The 18,404-nt window shown below is 47.0% G+C and overlaps 2 protein-coding genes across 5 annotated transcripts in view; both read left to right on the top strand.

Annotated features, from left to right (window-relative positions):
- Positions 1-18,404, top strand: part of LOC149451417 (uncharacterized) — a 502,187-nt gene that overhangs the window by 178,343 nt on the left and 305,440 nt on the right. The gene's annotated exons all lie outside the window — the stretch shown is intronic.
- KLHDC8B (kelch domain containing 8B) overlaps positions 1-18,404 on the top strand; it is a 225,312-nt gene that overhangs the window by 122,572 nt on the left and 84,336 nt on the right. For all 3 annotated transcript variants that reach the window (XM_089690703.1, XM_089690701.1, XM_089690702.1), the window contains exon 4: positions 17,105-17,329. In XM_089690703.1, coding sequence (XP_089546829.1) covers positions 17,105-17,329 — 225 coding nt within the window. The remainder of the gene's footprint in view (positions 1-17,104; positions 17,330-18,404) is intronic.

Raw genomic sequence — 18,404 nt, 5'->3', positions numbered from 1 at the left:
AGTGGAAGCAACTGGGAACAACAGCCACTCAGCCACCAAGTGGTAGGCCACGTCCACATGACAGAGCGGGGTCAGCGCATGCTGAAGCGCACAGTGCGCAGAGGTCGCCAACTGTCGGCAGAGTCAATAGCTAAAGACCTCCAAACTTGGTGTGGCCTTCAGATGAGCACAACAACAGTGCGTAGAGAGCTTCATGGAATGGGTTTCCATGGCCGAGCAGCTGCATCCAAGCCTTCCATCACCAAGTGCAATGCAAAGCGTCGGATGCCGTGGTGTAAAGCACGCCGCCACTGGACTCTAGAGCATGATGACGTGTTCTCTGGAGTGACCAATCATTGCTTCTCTGTCTGGCAATCTGATGGACACGTCTGGGTTTTGTCGTGGCCAGGAGATGACTGCGCACCAGTGCACAAAGCAAGGTCCATACAGACATGGAGGAGCCAGTTTGGGGTGGAGGAACTTGACTGGCCTGCACAGAGTCCTGACCTCAACCCCATAGAACACCTTTGGGATGAATTAGAGAGGAGACTGCGAGCCAGGCCTCCTCCCCCGACATCAGTGCCTGACCTGACAAATGTGCTTCTGGAAGAATGGTCCAACCTTCCCATAGACACCCTCCTAAACCTTGTGGACGGCCTTCCCAGAAGAGTTGTAGCTGTTATAGCTGCAAAGGGCGGGGCCAACTCAATATTGAACCCTACGGACTAAGGCTGGCCATACACTATACAGTTTTCTGTCCAATTTCTGCCCAATTTCCTTTAGATTTACCTTCAGCTATGTAGTGCAAGAGCCTGCCTGATTGGATACCTTTAAAAGTGTTGTTAGGTTTGCCCTCCTATTATATGGTTTTTGGTAAATCTAAACCAAAAATCTCAAGAAAATTGTATAATGTATGGCCAGCCTAAGACTGGGGGGCCATTAAAGTCCATGTGCGTGGAAAGGCAGGCCAACCAATATTTTTGGCAATACAGTGTATATGATTGATAGATAGATAGATAGATAGATAGATAGATAGATAGATAGATAGATAATAGATAGATAGATAGATAGATAGATAGATAGATAGATAATAGATAGATAGATAGATAGATAGATAGATAGATAGATAGATAGAAGATAGATAGATAGATAGATAGATAGATAGATAGATAGATAGATAGATGGAAGGATAGATAGATAGATAGATAGATAGATAGATAGATAGATAGATAGATAGAAGATAGATAGATAGATAGATAGATAGATAGATAGATAGATGGAAGGATAGATAGATAGATAGATAGATAGATAGATAGATAGATAGATAGATAGATAGATAATAGATAGATAGATAGATAGATAGATAGATAGATAATGGATAGATAGATAGATAGATAGATAGATAGATAGATAGATAGATAGATAATAGATAGATAGATAGATAGATAGATAGATAGATAGATAGATAGATAATGGATAGATAGATAGATAGATAATAGATGATAGATAGATAGATAGATAGATAGATAGATAGATAGATAGATAGATAGATAATAGATGATAGATAGATAGATAGATAGATAGATAGATAGATAGATAGATAGATAGATAATGGATGGATAGATAGATAGATAGATAGATAGATAGATAGATAATAGATGATAGATCTATTATCTAAGATAATAATAGTAATAATAGTAATATAATAGTAATAATAATAGTAATAATAATAATAGTGTTGGGGGATCTAAGCTCCCCCAACACTCCACACCTTTGACCTTACTACCATCAAGGAAGTCTCCAAGATCCTCTCTGATGCCCACCTCACCACCTACCCCCTCAACCCCTATCCCCTCACAACTCCTACGACCTTCCTCCTCCTCCATCCTACGCTCCCTCACCCACATCTTCAATCTCTCCCTCTCCTCAGGCACTTTCCCCTCCCCTCTGAAACATGCACACATCACCCCCATACTTAAAAAGCCCTCCCTGGACCCCAATGACCCGAACAACCTCAGACCCATCTCCCTGCTCCCATTTACATCTAAACTCCTCGAGCGCCTAGTCTACACCCGCCTATGCTCTTACCTCAACGACAACAACCTCCTCGATCCCCTACAGTCCGGCTTCCGTCCCCTACACTCCACCGAAACTGCCTTACTCAAACTCTCCAACGACCTGCTAACCGCCAAAGCTAATGGCCACTATTCAGTGCTCCTACTCCTTGACCTCTCTGCGGCCTTCGACACAGTCGACCATCCCCTTCTCCTCAAAAAACTACACTCCCTCGGCCTCAGAGATTCTGCTCTCTCCTGGCTCTCATCCTACCTGTCACAACGCTCCTTCAGCGTTACCTATAATGCTACCACCTCCCCCTCACTCCCCCTCTCTGTTGGGGTCCCTCAAGGCTCTGTCCTCGGGCCCCTTCTCTTCTCCATCTATACCTCCTCCCTTGGCCAACTCATACACTCTCACGGCTTCAACTACCACCTCTATGCCGACGACACACAAATCTATCTCTCAACCCCCCACCTCACCCCCTTGGTCTCTGCCCGAATCACACACCTACTGAGCGACATATCAGACTGGATGTCGCTCCACTTCCTTAAATTGAACCTCTCCAAAACCGAGTTTCTTGTCTTCCCCCAGCCCGGACACCACCCCCCATTGATTTCTCCATCACATCCAACAATGCTACCATCAACCCGCCCTGCAGGCCAGAGTACTTGGTGTCATTCTGGACTCCAACCTATCCTTCCAGCCCCAAGTCCAATCTTTAACAAACTCGTGCAGACTCCACCTCCGCAACATCGCCAAAATCTGCACGTTCCTAACCCCAGAAACCACTAAACAGCTCATCCACTCCCTCATCATATCACGACTCGGCTACTGCAACTCCCTCCTCACTGGCCTGCCTCGCCGCTGGCTATCCCCGCTTCAGTCCATCCTGAATACGGCTGCCAGACTCATTCACCTTTCCAACCGCACTGTCTCCGCCACCCCCCTCTGCCAATCCCTCCACTGGCTTCCGATTGCGCAACGGATCAAATTCAAAATCCTAACGCTGACGTACAAGCTGCCCACCATACTGCCCCGAACTACATCACTGACCTAATATCCAAGTACCGCCCAGCACGCACACTCCGCTCCTCACAAGACCTCCTTCTCTCTAGTTCCCTGGTCTCCTCCTCCCATGCCCGCCTCCAGGACTTCTCCAGGGTGTCACCCATCCTCTGGAACTCCCTGCCCCAACCCATCAGATTATCACCTACTCTCCTCTCCTTTAGGCGCACCCTGAAAACCCATCTCTTCAGGGAAGCCTACCCCACCCCCTGCTAACTTGCCGACCTCCCCCACTCTTCCTACCACTCCATCCCCCACAGCTATCTCCTCCTGTGCCACCATCCCCTCCCTCCTAGATTGTAAGCTCGAAAGAGCAGGGCCCTCAATCCCCTCATGTTTTGCATTGTATTGGTATTGTTCTGTCACATGTTCTGTCTCCCTTTTGTAATGTACAGCGCTGAGCGAACTATTGGCGCTTTATAAATACTGTATAATAATAATAATAATAATAATAGATAGATAGATAATAGATAGATAGATAGATAATAGATAGATAGATAGATAATAGATAGATAGATAGATAGATAGATAGATAGATAGATAGATAGATAGATGATAGATAGATAGATAGATAGATAGATAGATAGATAGATAGATAATAGATAGATAGATAGATAGATAGATAGATAGATAGATGATAGATAGATAGATAGATAGATAGATAGATAGATAGATAGATAGATAGATAGATAGATAGATAGATAATGGATGGATAGATAGATAATAGATAGATAGATAATAGATAGATAGATAATAGATAGATAGATAGATAGATAGATAATAGATAGATAGATAGATAGATAGATAGATAGATAGATAGATAGATAATAGATAGATAGATAGATAATAGATAGATGATAGATAGATAGATAGATAGATAGATAGATAGATAGATAATAGATAGATGATAGATAGATAGATAGATAGATAGATAATAGATAGATAGATAATAGATAGATAGATAGATAGATAGACAGTATATATTATATATATATACATATTTGTTTTTTTTAATTTCCTATATTTTTCTTCCACAAGAGTGGAGTTATCCTTTGTGTGGCACTCTGTCATCCTGGAAGGATATGGGATATATATATAAATGTCTTTGCAGGTAGCAAAGGGATTAATTAAACGTAGAGTGGATTGAGCGGATCCCAGACAGATGTCAGCTATGCTGTCCCCAGCCAGGAACTCTAGCTGACACATGGCAGAATCACATGTCCCTGCGACCTCCATCTCCGCTTCCAATTCCCCTTCTCCGCATGTAGCTGAAGAGTGATTTCACCCCAGGCCCCTCCGGGATTGAGGGACACACAGAAAAAGCTTCTTCCAATTAAAGTGTAAAGGTTCAACACAGAATTAAATGGTCCCCCGGGTCAGCGTGATAAACTGCTACCATCAGCCGCTCAGAGCTTTTCTAAAGGGAGAAGATCCAGAGAAATAGCTGAAACTGAGCCTTCCTTTGTGTTTCCGGTGAGATCTCACCTTTCTGCACAGGCGGTGTGTATGGTGCGCTCAGAGAGACGTGTCACTCACCCAGAGTGCCTGGAAAAAGAATTTTATCTGGCTGCAGCAACCAATCAAATTCTTTTGTAAAGCGCTATGCAAACTGCTGGTGTCATAGAAATCCTGCATAATAATTAGGGTTGGACTGACACCAATATCGGTGCCGATACCTAGTACTTGTGCAAATGCTCCCGATACCGAAACCGATACCTTTGCGGTGCGATTTGAGCCCATACAAAATGAATGGACTCATACAGCACTGCAAAGAATTGCATGTGATTTGAACAGGAATGCGGTGCGATTTCTGTCCAAATCGTATGCTGTGTCCCGCACAGCTCCTGTGAGAACCCAGACTTGTCATAGTGACTTTGAGCCTGAGTATGCACAGAAGCGGTGCGGGAAACCTCCCTGCATGATGGGTGTCACCAGTGAAGCTCCAGGTCACGATTCGTCTGCACACATCAATAGCTGCAGCTTGGGCTCCTCTTGCCCCATGCCTCTCCCACAGCTTTGTTCCCCACATCTTCAGCGGCTCTCTTCCTCCAGCAGCTCTCCCTCCAGCCAACAGCAGCTCTCCCCCAGCCTCCAGAGGCTCTCCCCTCCAGTGGCTCTTCATCCTCCCGCGGCTCTCCCCCCCCCCCCCAGCCTCCCGCGGCTCTCTCCCTCCAGCGGCTCTCCTCCCTCCCTAGCCCATAGCGGCTCTCTACCTCCAGTGGCTCTCTCCCCCCCAGCCTCCCGCAGCTGTCTCCCTCTAGCCAACAGCGGCTCCCCCCCCCCGGCCTCCAGCGGCTCTCTCCCTCTAGCCTCCAGCAGCTCTCTCCCTCCAGCTACCCCTCCCCCCAGCCTCCAGCTTCTTTCTCCCTCCAGCCTCCAGTGGCTCTCCCCCTCCAGCCTCCAGCAGCTCTCTCCCTCCAGCCAACAGATGCTCTCCCCCCCCAGTGGCTCTCTCCCTCTAGCCTCCAACAGCTCTCCTCCAGCCAACAGCTGCTCTTCCCCCTCCCCAGCCTCCAGCAGCTTTCTCCCTCCAGCCTCCAGTGGCTGTCCCCCTCCAGCCTCCAGTGGCTCTCCCCCTCCAGCAGCTCTCTCCCTCCAGCCAACAGCGGCTCTTCCCCCTCCCCCAGCTTCCAGTGGCTCTCTCCCTCTAGTCTCCAGCAGCTCTCTCCCTCCAGCCAACAGCTGCTCTTCCCCCGCCCCCCCAGCCTCCAGCAGCTTTCTCCCTTCAGCCTCCAGTGGTTCTCCTCCTCCAGCCTCCAGCGGCTCTCCCCCTCCAGCATACAGTGGCTCTCCCCCTCCAGCCACCAGTGGATTTCCCCCCCCAGCTCCAGCGGCTCTCCCTCTCCAGCCCCCAGTGGCTCTCCCCCTCCGGCCTCCAGTGGCTCGCCCCCATCCTCCAACTGCTCTCCCCCCATCAGCCTTCAGCAGCTCTCTCCCTCCAACCTCCAGCGGCTCTCTCCTCCCATCAGCCTCCAGCAGTTCTCTCCCTCCAGCCTCCAGTGGCTCTCCCCTCGGTCTTGCTGTACCAGATTGCCACGACCCCTCCCCCGTCAGATACCGAAAAGCCGCTTCACCCTTTTTTTTAATTAATAAAATATTTGGGAAGTGAGGTACAGAATATTCACACAAGTGCGGGGGTTATTTTGCAATTAAGCAGAAAAGTAAAACTTTAAAGTTTTATTTTATAAACTGGAATTTTAAATTGATTTTGTTCTTTCTAGGAAATGTTTATAAACATTTTATACTGGATGTTTCTGTGTTTCAGTGTGTGCTATGAATGCTGGACTGTCAAACAGGAAAGCCTAGCACTACCTGGCACTTTTACGTCTAGATGGTACCATCTCTACTATGAACAGAGGAAAGGATGTCCCTCCATTTATCTGTGTGTGTTATGTGTGTAATCTGAGATTCGCTGTTAGATCTGTTATCTCAAACTGCTGCCTATGGGCCAGATGGAGCCCTTCCTTTGCCTTGATCGGGCCCCTGGGGCACTATTCCTCCCACTGATACCAATGATGGGGTACTATTCCTCCCACTGATACAAATGATGGGCACATTTCCTCCCACTGACACCAATGATGGGCACAATTCCTCCCACTAATACCAATGATGGGCACAATTCCTCCCACTGATACCAATGATGGGGCACTATTCCTCCCACTGATACCAATGATGGGCACAATTCCTCCCACTGATACCAATGATGGGGCACTATTCCTCCCACTGATACCAATGATGGAGCACTATTCCTCCCACTGACACCAATGATGGGGCACTATTCCTCCCACTGATGCCAATGATGGGGCACTATTCCTCCCACTGATACCAATGATGGGACACTATTCCTCCCACTGATACCAATGATTGGGCACTATTCATCCCACTGATACCAATGATGGGGCACTATTCCTCCCACTGACACCAATGATGGGGCACTATTCCTCCCACTGACACCAATGATGGGACACTATTCCTCCCACTGATACCAATGATGGGGCACTATTCCTCCCACTGACACCAATGATGGGACACTATTCCTCCCACTGATACCAATGATGGGACACTATTCCTCCCACTGATACCAATGATGGGGTACTATTCCTCCCACTGACACCAATGATGGGACACTATTCCTCCCACTAATACCAATGATGGGGCACTATTCCTCCCACTGACACCAATGATGGGGCACTATTCCTCCCACTGATACCAATGATGGGGCACTATTCCTTCCAATGACACCAATGATGGGGCACTATTCCTCCCACTGATACCAATGATGGGGCACTATTCCTCCCACTGATACCATTGATGGGGCACTATTCCTTCCAATGACACCAATGATGGGGCACAATTCCTCCCACTAATACCAATGATGGGGCACTATTCCTCCCACTAATACCAATGATGGGGCACTATTCCTTCCACTGATACCAATGATGGGGCACTATTCCTCCCACTAACACCAATGATGGGCACTATTCCTCCCACTGAGACCAATGATGGGGCATTATTCCTTCCACTGACACCAATGATGGGACACTATTCCTCCCACTGACACCAATGATGGGGCATTATTCCTTCCACTGACACCAATGATGGGACACTATTCCTCCCACTGACACCAACGATGGGGCACTATTCCTTCCACTAATTCCAATGATGGGGCACTATTCCTTCCATTCCAATCAACAATAGGGCACTATCCCTCCCACTGACACCAACGATGGGGCACTATCCCTCTCACTGACACCAATCATGGTGCAATAGTCGCTGATCGCCGCCATTACTAGTAAAAATGTTTTTTAAAAAAGCCCAGTATCTATACCGCAATTTGTAAACATTATAACTTTCACGGAAACCAATTAATTTACACGTATTGGGATTTTTTTTAGCAAAGACATGGAGCAGAATACATTTTTGCCTAAATTTATGATGAAATTGGATTTTTACAATTTTTTTACTGGACATGTTTAATAGCAAAAAGTCAAAAATATAGTTTTTTTCTCAAAATTGTCAGTCTGTTTTTGTTTATAGCACAAAAAATAAAAACCGCATAGGTGATCAAATACCACCGATAGAAAGCTCTATTTGTGGGAAAAAAGGACGCAAATTGAATTTGGGTGCAGCATTGCATGACCGCGCAATTGTCAGTTAAAGTAACGCAGCGCCGTAACGCAAAAAATGGCCTGGTCAGGAGGGGGGGGGGGGGGTAAATCCTCTGGAGGGCGAGGGGTTTTTAATGAGTCAGCTGACTTGTAGACTTGTCATGTAAAACAGAGCAGTAAAGCACAACCACTGTGTAGCACTGCAAAGCAGAACTTGCCTATGTAAGGAGCTAATGTGCTCCCCGTGTACATACTGTATATAATCACAAAATATACATAAAAACAAAACCTTTAAAATTTTTCATTGTGTTAAGTTATACACCGAGCTGAATTCTTTTCCGTCTCTCTAAAATATGAAAAGACCAAATATTTTCTTTAAATTACAATAAAAATTGCTCAAATTATTAATTAATTGAAAAAAAATAAAATTTTTACTAAATATGTTATGATGGGATTTGCTGTACACTGTGTTATGGTGAAACACCACTTAACCCTTTGAGGACCAATTTGTCCCATGATTGTAATTGCGTGTATCATCTGATTAAGAACTTAAAACTCTTTTTTTTTTGGTTTGAGTCAACAAATGGATCTAGCTTTTTGCCAATTATTTCATGAAATGGCTTAGTTACAGCAACTGAAGTGTACGAACTTTAAAAACAAAAAAATTGATTCTTTTGGTGTTCCAAAACCTTACGGTCCTCAAAGGGTTAAGCAATAATAAAATGGCAAGTACCATAGCAAAGCGCACATCACTGATCAAAGTTAAATTGGCTCTTGTATTTTTTTTTCTTTCCTCGGTTGCACCCAACTGAAGGATGAAAAAAACGAGATTCATTTTAAGCAGTACCTATATTTTTCTTTAATGACATTACAGGGCTTATTTAGAATAATTTATTCATAGAGCTATTCCTGGACGTCATAGCCAATCAATACTGTAGAATTTATATCAGCCCTTAATTTGTCCTTGGAGGAGATTTTAGTGGTGGATGCGACCTTGTCATGAAGAACGCAGATCTTCGTCATTACACGATACAAGCACCTCATCTAATCAGCCACATATACTCAGAGAGTCCTGGGAGAATATATGTGCAGTACTCATTAAATTGAAGCGTTCCTGCCATGTTTACATAATGGAGGCAGGGAGCCATCTTGTTGGTGGCAGGGATGTTTTAAAGTAAGAAACACCAGATACCTTTAATAGTAGTGCCACCACTGATTCCTTGAAGGTTGAAGACCAAATGTTGGTCCTACTCACACAATTGCTGTCTCTGTCTTCTAATGTTAACATGAACACTTTAAAGGGAGCCTGTCAGGACAAAAATATTGGAAATGGCCTCACTGGCATTTAAAACAAACTCTGACCGTGTTTAAAAATGCTGACACACTCCTCCCTACCCCTTCCCTTCTCATTCCTCATCAAGCTCTAGCATAGCCTTTCTCAACCTTTTCAACATGGCGGAACCCTTAAAATAACTTTCCGGTGTCAGGGAACCCCTGCTAAAAATGACTATATCTACAACATACATTAGAGTGATAGTCAGTGGGAAGATCACTCTTTACGCTTGTGGTCATTGGGAAGAATTACCCCCTGACAGATACAGTTGCAAGAAAAAGTATGTGAACCCCTTGGGATTACGTGGAGTTTTGCATGAATTGGGCATAAAATGTGCTCTGAACGTCATCTAAGTCACAACAATAGAAGAACACAGTCTGCTGAACATAATACTACACAAACATTAGATGTTGCCATGGTTTAATTGCACATAACATGTAAACATTCACAGTGCAGGAAGGAAAAAGTATGTGAACTTTTGGACTTAATAACTGGTTGACCCTCCTTTGGCAGCAATAACCTCAACCAAACGTTTCCTGTAGTTGCAGATCAGACCTGCACAACGATCTGGAGTCATTTTGGACCACTCCTCTTCACAAAACTGTTTCAGTGTAGCAATATTCTTGGGATGTCTGGTGTGAATCGCTCTCTTAAGGTCATGCCACAGCATTTCAATCGGGTTGAGGTCAGGACTCTGACTGGGCCACTCCAGAAGGCGTATTCTGTGCTGTTGCAGCCATTGGGAAACATCTCTTACATACCTGAGTCCCACTCCGTGTACCTTTTTATATAATACACCCCTCTTCTGCTCTTCATTTTACTATCCTCTGTTCACAAATCTCATTTCTTTACCCCTCTGCTCCACCCCAAAACTTGTACATCTCCCCCTCATTGCTATCATCTCCCTACTATTGCTTTCATCACCTCCCCAAAATGCCTCTTCCACTCCTCCTTCTCATTTTCCTCTCCTCTGTTCCCAAAATCCATTCACTATATCCCTCTGCTCCTCCCAAACATTTGTATATTGTGCCCTCACTGCTTCCCTCACCCCTCTATGGCACCCACCACCTCCTCCTATTACTCCACTCTCCCACTGACCCCAACACCTCCACTAGTAGTTTCTCACGCTCCTGCACATCCCGCTCCCATGCCACCTTTCTCACCCTTCTCCTCCTCATAACCGCGGGGGACATCTCCCCGAATCCTGGCCCTCCACCACCTCCCGCACAAAACCCTCCCGCCTCCATGTCCTGCCGCAACCCCCGCAACTTAGTATCTGTCCCCCTGCTCCCTAAAATCTCCCCCCCGTTTTCATGTGCACTCCTGAACGCCCGATCGGTGTGCAACAAGCTTACCGCCATCCACGACCTCTTTGTTTCCCGCTCCCTCAACCTCCTAGCGATCACGGAAACCTGGATCCAGCCCACTGACTCTACCTCCCCTGCTGCACTCTCCTACGGCGGTCTCACCTGGACCCACTCACCCAGGCCCAACGGTCGTAAAGGTGGTGGGGTTGGCCTGCTCCTGTCACCGCTGAGCACCTTCCGAGTCCTCCCAAACCCCCCCTCCCTATCCTTCTCCTCCTTCGAGGCCCACTGCGTCCGACTATTCTCCCCAACCCCCCTGAAGATTGCTGTGATATACCGGCCTCCTGGATCCATACCCCGCTTCCTGGAAGACTTCTCCTCCTGGCTACCCTTCTTCCTCTCCTCTGAGCTACCCACTATCATCCTTGGGGATTTCAACATCCCTGTCAACCTCGACAACCCGGACACAGCCCGTCTCCTCCACTTAACCTCCTCCTTTGCACTTGCACAGTGCATACAATCCACCACCCACTCCGACGGTAATATCCTTGATCTTGTCTTCTCCAACCGCTGCGCTCCCCACAACCTCACTAACACCCCCTTCCCTCTCTCTGACCACAACCTGATTACTTTCTCTATCTCCTCATCCTTCAATGCCTACCCTTCCAAATGTCACACTACTACCAGCCGTAACCTCCGCAACCTTAACCCTGCCTCCCTCCACTCCGCAGTTGATCAACTCCATGACCGCATCCTCCCCCTGTCCTGCCCCGACTTGGTTATGACCGCCTACAACAATGCGCTGTCAACAGCCCTTGACTCACTAGCGCCTTTAACCACACGCAACATCAGACCCCGACCGCTCCAGCCCTGGCAGACTGATCACACCAAAACCCTCAAACGACACAGTCGTGCCCTGGAGCGACTATGGCGCAAAACCAAATCCCAACAAGCCTTCACCCGATACAAATCTGCCTTCCACACCTACACCTCCTCCCTCCATACTGCCAAACAAGCCTACTTCCTGACCCTCATCAAGGCCCTCTCCTCCAATCCTCGCCGACTCTTCTCCACCTTCAACTCTCTACTCTCGCCACCCCCACCTCCACCCAGCACCTCACTCACTGCCCTTGAGATTGCCAATCACTTCAAAAACAAGATTGACACAATTCGCAAGGACATTGCCGCAACTCACACGCCGTCTCAACCCGTCCCCTCTCACACAGCTACCCCCTCATCCCCCCTCCCCCTCGACATAACCCACAGGGACTTCGTCGCTGCTCAAACTCCCTCCAACCCCCTTCCCCCTCACTCAGCTACCCCCTCTACACCCCTCTCCCACGGCCCCACCACTGCTCTAACCTCCTCTCCCACCCCACCCTACATTCCTCATACTGAAGCTCCCCCAACACTCCGCACCTTTGACCTTACTACCATCGAAGAAGTCTCCAGGATCCTCTCTGATGCCCGCCTCACCACCTGCCCCCTTGACCCTATCCCCACACAACTCCTACGACCTCCCTCCCCCTCCATCCTACGCTCCCTCACCCACATCTTCAATCTCTCCCTCTCCTCCGGCACTTTCCCTTCCCCTCTGAAACATGCACACATCACCCCCATACTTAAAAAGCCCTCCCTGGACCCCAATGACCCGAACAACCTCAGACCCATCTCCCTGCTCCCATTTACATCTAAACTCCTCGAGCGCCTAGTCTACGCCCGCCTATGCTCTCACCTCAACGACAACAACCTCCTCGATCCCCTACAGTCCGGCTTCCGTCCCCTACACTCCACCGAAACTGCCTTACTCAAACTCTCCAACGACCTGCTAACCGCCAAAGCTAATGGCCACTATTCAGTGCTCCTACTCCTTGACCTCTCTGCGGCCTTTGACACAGTCGACCACCCCCTCCTCCTCAAAAAACTACACTCCCTCGGCCTCAGAGATTCTGCTCTCTCCTGGCTCTCATCCTACCTGTCACAACGCTCTTTCAGCGTTACCTATAATGCCACCACCTCCCTCTCACTCCCCCTCTCTGTTGGTGTCCCTCAAGGCTCTGTCCTCGGGCCCCTTCTCTTCTCCATCTACACCTCCTCCCTTGGCCAACTCATACACTCTCACGGCTTCAACTACCACCTCTATGCCGACGACACACAAATCTATCTCTCAACCCCCCACCTCACCCCCTCGGTCTCCGCCCGAATCACCCACCTGTTGAGCGACATATCAGACTGGATGTCGCTCCACTTCCTTAAACTGAACCTCTCCAAAACCGAGTTTCTTGTCTTCCCTCCAGCCCGGACACCACCCCCCATTGACTTCTCCATCATGTCCAACAACGCCACCATCAAACCCGCCCCGCAGGCCAGAGTACTTGGTGTTATTTTGGACTCCAACCTATCCTTCCAGCCCCAAGTCCACTCTTTAACAAACTCGTGCAGACTCCACCTCCGCAACATCGCCAAAATCCGCACGTTCCTAACTCCAGAAACCACTAAACAGCTCATCCACTCCCTCATCATATCGCGACTCGACTACTGCAACTCCCTCCTCACTGGCCTGCCTCGCCGCTGGCTATCCCCGCTTCAGTCCATCCTGAATACGGCTGCCAGACTCATTCACCTTTCCAACCGCTCCGTTTCCGCCACCCCCCTCTGCCAATCCCTCCACTGGCTTCCGATTGCGCAACGGATCAAATTCAAAATCCTAACGCTGACGTACAAAGCTGTCCACCATACTGCCCCGAACTACATCACTGACCTAATATCCAAGTACCGCCCAGCACGCACACTCCGCTCCTCACAAGACCTCCTTCTCTCTAGTTCCCTGGTCTCCTCCTCCCATGCCCGCCTCCAGGACTTCTCCAGGGTGTCACCCATCCTCTGGAACTCCCTGCCCCAACCCATCAGATTATCACCTACTCTCCTCTCCTTTAGGCGCACCCTGAAAACCCATCTCTTCAGGGAAGCCTACCCCGCCCCCTGCTAACTTGCCGACCTCCTCCACTCTTCCTACCACTCCATCCCCCACAGCTATCTCCTCCTGTGCCACCATCCCCTCCCTCCTAGATTGTAAGCTTGAAAGAGCAGGGCCCTCGATCCCCTCATGTTTTGCATTGTATTGGTATTGTTCTGTCACATGTTCTGTCCCCCTTTGTAATGTACAGCGCTGAGCGAACTATTGGCGCTTTATAAATACTGTATAATAATAATAATAATAATAATAATTGTTTTGTTGAATTACTTGTATGCTTTGGGTCATTGTCCTGTTGCATCACCCATCCTCTGTGGAGCTTCAGTTGGCGGACAGATGGTCGTACGTTTTCCTGCAAAATGTCTTGATAAACTCTGGAATTCATTTTCCCATCAATGACAACAATCCGTCCAGGCCCTGAGGCAGCAAAGCAGCCCCAAACCATGATGCTCCCTCCGCCATGTTTCACAGTGGGGATGAGGTTTTGATGTTGGTGTGCTGTGCCTTTTTTTCTCCACACATAGTGTTTTGTGTTCTTCCCAAACAACTCAATCTTGGTTTCATCTGCCCACAGAATATTTTGCCAGTAGTGCTGTGGAACATCCAGGTGCTCTTTTGCAAACTTCAAACGTGCTGCAATATTCTTTTTGGACAGCAATGGCTTCCTCCGTGGTGTCCTCCCATGTACTCCATTCTTGTTTAATGTTTTCCTTATTGTAGATGTGTCAACAAAAATGTTAGCATGTGCCAGAGATTTCTGTAGGTCTTTAGCTGACACTCTGGGATTCTTCTTTACCTCATGCAGCATTCTGCGCTGTGCTCTTGCAGTCATTTTTACAGGACGACCACGCCTAGGGAGAGTAGCAACAGTGCTAAACTTTCTCCATTTGTAGACAGTCTGTCTTACCGTGGACACATGAACATCAAGGCTTTTGGAGATACTTTTGTAACCCTTTCCAGCTTCATGCAAGTCAACAATTCTTGATCGTAGGTCTTCTGAGAGCTCTTTTCTGCGAGGCATGGTTCACATCAGACAGTGCTTCTTGAAACCAGTAAACCCAAAACAGGTGTGTGTTTTTTAAGGGCAGGACAGCTGTTAGTAACACATCCAATATCATCACACTGATTGGAGTCAAGGTTGGCTCACTCCTGGCTCCAATTAGCTTTGGGAGAAGTCATTAAGCTAGGGCCTCACATACTTTTTCCTCCCTGCACTGTGAATGTTTACATGTTATGTGCAATTAAACCATGGCAACATCTAATGTTTGTGTAGTATTATGTTCAGCAGACTGTGTTCTTCTATTGTTGTGACTTAGATGACGTTCAGAGCACATTTTATGCCCAATTCATGCAAAACTCCATGTAATCCCAAGGGGTTCACATACTTTTTCTTGCAACTGTAGCTCAATGGTGTCAGTTGTAACTTATCTGAGAGTCAGAAATTGCTCATTGCTCAAGGAATCCCTAGCAACCTCTGGAGGAACCCTGGTTAAAAAACCCTGCTCTAGCTGTTTGAATGTTCTAACACGTAGTAACAAATTAATTTACTGTCCCACATCAATCCTCGTATCCTCAGGACTGAAATGTGGGTGGGTTCTTCTGCCAGCACCCACATCCCATCCTGAGGTTGTGGAAGCTGATCCTGCACTGAAACCAAAAGAGGTTATGTACACTTTTTGCGCTAGTGGGTATCAAGTCCAAACTCCAGGGGCTTCAAGCACTGGCAGAATCTTAGCAACAGACATATTTCCAGGTGTTAGATGCCCATGGTTCCCAGCTGTATTCAATGGATCCTCTAAGAAACCTCCAGGTGTTAGATGCCCATGATCCCCAGCTGTACTTAATGGATCCTCTACTACACTTCCAGGTGTTAGATGCCCATGGTCCCCAGCTGTACTCAATGGATCCTATAAGACACCTCCAGGTGTTAGATGCCCATGGTCCCCAGCTGTACTCAAAGAATCCTCTAAGACACCCCCAGGCTTTAGATGCCCATTATCCCCAGCTGTACTCAATAGATCCTCTAACACACTTTCAGGTATTAGAAGCCCATGGACCCCAGCTGTACTCAATGGATCCTCTAAGACAGCTCCAGGTGTTGGATGTCCATGGTCCCCAGCTGTACTCAATAAATCCTCTAAGACACCTCCAGGTGTTAGATGCCCATGGTCCCTAGCTGTACTCAATGGATCCTATAAAACACCTCCAGGTGTAAGATGCCCATGGTCCCCAGCTGTACTCAATGAATCCTCTAAAACACCTCCAGGTGTTAGATGCCCATGGTCCCTAGCTGTACTCAATGGATCCTATAAAACACCTCCAGGTGTTAGATGCCCATGGACCCCAGCTGTACTCAATGAATCCTCTAAAACACCTCCAGGTGTTAGATGCCCATGGACCCCAGCTGTACTCAATGGATCCTATAAAACACCTCCAGGTGTTAGATGCCCATGGCCACCAGCTGTAGTCAGTGGATCATCTAAGACACTCCCAGGCGTTAGATGCCCATGGGCCCCAGCTGTACTCTATGGATCAACTAGCCTGCCCCTATTACCAATACTGCATCCTGTAGTAACATAGGAGGCAGCATATGGAACCACAGTGCACCACGGAGAACACAGGCACCTGACACACTCGGAACGGTTGAATGCTGAAGATTCTGTGGGAGGCTGTAGTACTTGAAGACAGCCAAGTCCATACATGGCTTCTTCCAGAAAGATAACTATTCAGAGTCTTCTTTTGCAACACCCATTAATTGGATCTTTTCTTTGAAAGAGGTGGACCCGCTTTAAGTATTCACATATATTTATTTTGCCAGAGTATATCCAAAAGAAACCTTTCAACATGTTTCAGAGATGCTAAGGGACCCTGCCTTCATCTACGCTGAAGATGCTGGTTAAAATTGAACCAGAGTGATGCTGGGCTCTATAGGTTGCAAAATTCAAAATGATTATTAGTGGGAGACCAGGAATCAGAAGCTGATTTCAATGAAACTTGCTGGCTGGTTCCTTTTCAGGTTCTTCAACAATTGGTGTGGTGCTTCTTTTTAGCAAACGTCTTGCATTTGTGAATAAGATGCTGGTTATCTTTAAAAACAGCAGACCTTATATAAATATAAAGAAAATATCTGTATTGCCCAGAGTAACCAATCATTCTCCAGCTTTTCTATTGGCACATTGTTTGAGATGATTCCTTCCTCTGAGGCTTAATAAAGTAGGCCTAATTATGGTTTGGTGATTAGTGTTGGTCTTTTGCTTACATTGCTGTCTTCTTTTGGCAGGGGGCAGACAGGGTAAGCTTCCAGTAACTGCCTTTGAGGCTCTGGACCTGGAGGTGAAAAGCTGGACTCGCTATCCCAGCATCCCAAGCCGGCGTGCCTTTGCCAGCTGCACCATGGCAGAGAGCTCTTTCTACAGTCTCGGTGGCTTGCAGCAGCCTGGTCCCCACAATTTCTACTCCCGACCCCACTTTGTGAACACTGTGGAAATGTTTGACTCTGAACAAGGTGAGTTGCACTGTTACTGTAATCTCTTTGAATTAAATAATACAGCAATGACCATGAAGGTTTTTTGTCTCCAGGTAATGGTATATCTCATAGAAGTTAGTCACATTCAACTGCACATGTTCTGTAATATTCATGATGCTTTACCATTTATCCGAATGGCCTGTATCCGAGCTCCCGAGTTGGGATGAATGGGATTGTGGAGTGGTGGAAACTTATGGGCATACACAAGTGGCTTCCTCTGTTTAGGTGGGAGTCGCTCTTGAACTGAGGAAGCCACTTGCATGAGCTTGGAACATCACCAACATCACACAACAAGCCCAGCTGAATTAGGCTAACTATTATTGAATAAGATTCAATAGTGAAACAAAAATAACCATTGTTCTGGATCCCAACAGTTCGGAAGGATACCATAGATGCTGTAGTATTTCTTTGAAAATGGTTCGTGTTTCCTGGTAGATGCATTGTCCTCTATTTTAGCCTATTGTTTTGCAGAGTAATGTAGAGTTAGAACCTTTAATAGGTGCTCATTGCTGTCTCTATACCTGTTGATGTGTTGAAGATTTACCCCTCATATGTTATCATATCAGCAAGACATGAAGTGAGAAAAGCTCCCTTATGGGGTCTTAGTTAAAGGCCAAAAGAGGGAAGGGGTTAAACCCCTATTGAGTTATTTTTTGACAGTTTGTATGCCAATAGGGACATTTCACTTCCTCTCCTGAAGGTACAACAGGACAAGAGTCTGAGACAATTGTCACCAACACATTTGTCCTCCCTGCAAGAATTTTCACCTCTTCTGATGCTAAAATGTTTATATTCGTTAACATTTTGGCAAGGTGGATGGAATTCTAATCTTAGATGGTTGTCACAGAAACAGCTACCCCCATTGGAAATTTTCCATAATGCTCAACTCTGGACAAAAAAAAAAATTTCCCCATGCAGTGCATGGGTTAACTGCTGTTTCTTTTCTATGGGAGAAGAAAGTGAAGATATACTTACATATGGTTAGGTTGGTTCATAAAATACCATCCAGTTCAACCAACAAACTTACCTGACCCTCCAGTCCTCCCAGCACAAG

Source organism: Staurois parvus, unplaced genomic scaffold (genome assembly GCF_062004578.1).
Source record: "Staurois parvus isolate SC_StPar_1 unplaced genomic scaffold, SC_StPar_1.0 ptg000540l, whole genome shotgun sequence".
NCBI classification, from domain to species: Eukaryota; Metazoa; Chordata; class Amphibia; order Anura; family Ranidae; genus Staurois; species Staurois parvus.
This window is presented reverse-complemented; position numbering and strand designations above follow the sequence as displayed.